The following is a 4,200-nucleotide window of genomic DNA, read 5'->3' on the forward strand; positions in this document are numbered from 1 at the left end:
GAGTCTAGCTATAAAGTATCCTAGGGCTAATAAGATTTCAGCTTCAAATTCCACAAGGTCCTACTGTAATCTGTTTAATGTACCCTAATATCCCCATATCTCTCTGGTGGGTGACGTGGTCGGGTAGAGTCATGGTTAGGAGCCAGTGGAATAGAACAGTCAGCCCTGTTGGTCCCCTGTAAGGTACTTTGGTTACCAGGACCCAGTTGGACTGTGTCAGGCAAAACTTTGACAAAAGTAGAGTTTTTTCATGTTTGTTTCCCACTCTCATCCCTAACAATTATTTCAGACCCTTCTTTAGCCACAACTGTTTTGGGGTTTAATTGAAAATTACCATCTAGCTTTCCCCCTTTCTCTTCTTTCATTAAAACCTGATCTCCGATCTCAATATCCTTACTGGATAAGCGCTTATCTACATTTTCTTTGTTTACATGCTTAGCTCTTGCATCAAAATCAGCTGCTTTCTGAAACACAGTTGGATCAGTTTCACCGCACAAACCAGGAAGTTTAGTTCTCATTTCACGACCACCAAACAGCAGGCAAAATGGTGCCACACCTGTGCTGCTGTGCGGTGTTGATCTGTATGCCATGAAAAAATCCCTTAATGCCTTGCGTAAATTTTTCTTTTTACCATGTGCAATTTTTAAGGATTTGAGAATCATACGATTTACCCTTTCTACCTCTCCATTTTCCTGAGGCCACAATGGAGTAGTTGATATCCACTTTATATTACAAGCCTGTAAATAATACTGGAACTCTTCTGATATAAACTGAGGGCCATTATCTGTTCTCAGAGTCTCACAGTACCCAAACCTAGCAAACACGGTGTCTAGAAACTCAATGATCTTTGCAGACTTGGTAGAGCCTAGAAATGCACATTCAAAATATCGAGAGTAATAGTCGACAAGCACCATAATTGACCTACCATCTGGTAAAGGACCTAAAATGTCAGCACTCAAGTATGACCATGGTTTATCCGGAAACTTTGTCATTGTCACCTGCTGAGGTGGATCTGGCTGAGATACCGTCATACACTCAATGCATTTCCTACAATAGCTCTCTGCCATTCTGTCAATACCTGGCCACCACACTTTGATGCGTAGCCTCTGCTTGGTTTTTACAATACCCTGATGACCTTCATGAGCGAGTTCCACAGCCTTATCTCTCAAACTTCTGGGTATAACAATCCTCTTACCTCTCAGCACAACACCCTGAACCTCACTAAGCTCAATAGACACACTTTTGAACGAGGAAGGACAACTCCCAAAATCATTGCTATAAATGGCCTGTTTCAAGAGCTTGATTTCCTCACACTGATTAGACTGGTCAACTATTTCTTCCCATGTCATAGCTTTCGGAACAGAGTCACGAGCTGTGTATTCCATATAACTCTCACTTGTAACATTGCTAATAAATGGAGAATCACCAACCCAATTCACCATCCTAGACAATGGATCTGCTATGTTTGAGTTGCCACTCTGATACACCATGTTGAACCTAAATGACTGCAACCTCAATGCCCATCGCTCTATCCTAGGCATTGGCTTAGAACAAGGATTGTTGAGAATAAACTGCAAAGCCTTGTGATCAGTTATCAGCTCAAACTCTGTGCCCAACAAATATAGCCTGAAATGTTCACACGCCCACACCAATGAGAGTGCCTCACGCTCAGTTTGGCTGTAACGCTTCTCGATATCAGAAAGTGATCTATGACCGTAAGCAATCACCTGGTTAACCTCATGCTGTGTCTGTACAAGCACTGCCCCTAAAGCAAATGGAGATGCATCAGCAATTAATTTCGTCTTAGCATTAGCATCATAATGCGCCAGTGTCTCTGCATTGCTCATCAAGTGTTTGATCTTATCAAACGCTTTCCTTTGCTCACTTGTCCATCGAAACACAACATTCTTATGCATCAATTTCCGTATAGGCTCTGACACAGTTGCAAGATCAGGGAGAAAGCGGCCAACAAAGTTCACCAGACCCATGAAACTTCTACACTCAGTTGCATTCTGTGGGGCTTTGAAATTAACTACCGCTTCTACTTTCTCAGGATCTGCCGATATACCTTTATCTGAGACAACAAAACCTAGAAACTTGACCTTGCTACAACGGAATTGGCATTTCTTTGCGTTCAAGGTTATACCAACGTCTCTGAGTCGTTCAAGCAAAGCCTTCAACCTTATATCATGTTCCTCTACCGAACTAGCTTGTAAGAAAATACCATCAGCCATGTTTTGTACACCCTCTAGACCTGACAAAACCTGCTGGATGATACACTGAAAACATTCCGGGCTAGCATTGACTCCCATTGTCAAACGATTGTAACGATACAGGCCAAATGGAGTGGAGAAGGTGGTAATATCCTTTGATTCTTTCTCCAATTCTACCTGATTAAATCCCTGATTCATATCTAAACGAGAGAAAACCTTCCCTCCCTCTAAATTAGCAAGCATTTCCTTGATTGTGGGAATGGGGTGGCGTTCACGCGTAATTGCCTTATTTGCCCTTTGCATGTCAACCGTTACCCTAATGTCACCATTGTCTTTAGGTACACACACCAGGGGACTGCTCCACTGGAACGGGACACCCACAACCTGCTTTATGACATCCTCACCCACCATAGTATCTAATTTCCTACGTAACCCCTCCCTGACTCCAAAAGGAGTTCTCCTAAGAGGTTGAGCGACTGGCTCTACTGTAGGGTCTATGTGTAATTTGACCTGATATCCTACCAGCTTACCCAAACCTTGGAAAACTGTCGGAAAACTTTTAATTATGTCATCAGAATTGCCAGGCAAAATGTTACACAAAACATTATCACTATATGACACTAAAGACAGACTAACAGCTGTTTCATGTGATAACAAGCATTTAGCCGCACCATTGTAAACATAGAAAATAGCACGTGCCGTTTTATGACCACATTGAACATTAGCACTGAATGACCCACACAAATCTAATTTTCTCTTGCTGCCATAGCCAAAAAGATTGTCATCGTCATTGACAGCTTGCAGTGAGATGCTATGCTTGGACTTTAGCTTATTATATGTGTCAACACCAATAATATTGCTGCAGGCTCCAGTATCAAGAATGAATGGAATTCTCTCACCCATAATGTTGATGTAGCATCTAGGCATCTTACTTCTAATATGCTGAATGGCATACATATCGCTATCGCTTGACTCGAGGTTGTTTACTGCGGACACGGTAAATGACCTTTTGGGTTTTCCATTACAGAATTTAGATCCTGCAAAGTGTCCTTTTTTGTGGCATGTGTTACAGTTACGGTGCAGGGCTGGACAATCTGTACTGCAGCTAAGATGTTTCTCACTCATACACCGGAAACATGCTTTCTTCTTAACAGTAGAACTAGGAGTAGAAGATTTCTTACCCTGCCTCCTTTGCTTCCTTACAGCTGAGACATTGACTGCGGGTGGAGTGGTGACACTCATCGAGTCTAATTTCTCCTCAATCTCCACTTGTCGAGCTATGGCTACCACTTCGGAAAGGTCTGCTTGCCTGTCAGCTGGCATTGCTGAAATCCTGTCCCGAACTGTCTTACTATTGACACCTATCCGGAACTGTTCTAGCAGATTTTCTTCCAAAGTAGCCTGAAACTCACACGTTTGAGTTTGAGATCGTAGTTTCAGCACAAACTCTGAAACTGACTCTGATGGACTTCTTTTTACCTCTCTGAATTTCGCCCACTCCATCATCTTGTTCGTTGTTGCTCCATAATGCCTTCGGAGCAGCTCAATTAAATCATCTGCATCCACTTCTTTTGGCTTCCTTGGTGCAGTTAGGCAGGCTAGCGTTTTATATTGCTCTTCTGACAGTCCCATGATGAGCACATGTTTTTTCTTTTCCGGTTTGGTTCCGTGAAACGCATAATAACTGTCCAATTTTTCAAAATACGTCTCAACCTTCCCACCAAACACTGGAACCGCTGACGCTGTGGTTGCACCTGTTGCTGCCATTTTTACCAGTCTAGCGTAGAAACTTTTTCCTTCGTCGCCAATTTAATGTATTCATTTATGCGTTAATTATTATTAGAAGTGCACAGAGAGCTTCTTGACTGTTTGCTGTGCTAGACTAGACTAATTTATTTCACTGAAAGATTTTGTCACAAACAAGTCAGCAATGAATCAGACGACACACAATAAGAGAAACAATATAGATTGCCACACTGAAAGCATA

The 4,200-nt window shown here is 42.2% G+C and overlaps 1 protein-coding gene across 1 annotated transcript; it reads right to left on the reverse strand.

The window, feature by feature from the left end:
• Positions 1–2,041: 2,041 nt before the first annotated feature.
• On the reverse strand, positions 2,042–3,980 carry LOC137390491 (uncharacterized). The gene is made up of 2 exons (XM_068076820.1): positions 3,501–3,980; positions 2,042–2,074 (listed from the first exon to the last, which is right to left on the reverse strand). The coding sequence occupies exons 1-2, from the start codon at positions 3,978–3,980 to the stop codon at positions 2,042–2,044; spliced, it is 513 nt and encodes a 170-aa protein (XP_067932921.1).
• Between the last annotated feature and the right edge of the window lie 220 nt (positions 3,981–4,200).

The sequence above is a fragment of the Watersipora subatra genome, chromosome 3, assembly GCF_963576615.1.
Source record: "Watersipora subatra chromosome 3, tzWatSuba1.1, whole genome shotgun sequence".
Classification (NCBI taxonomy): domain Eukaryota; kingdom Metazoa; phylum Bryozoa; class Gymnolaemata; order Cheilostomatida; family Watersiporidae; genus Watersipora; species Watersipora subatra.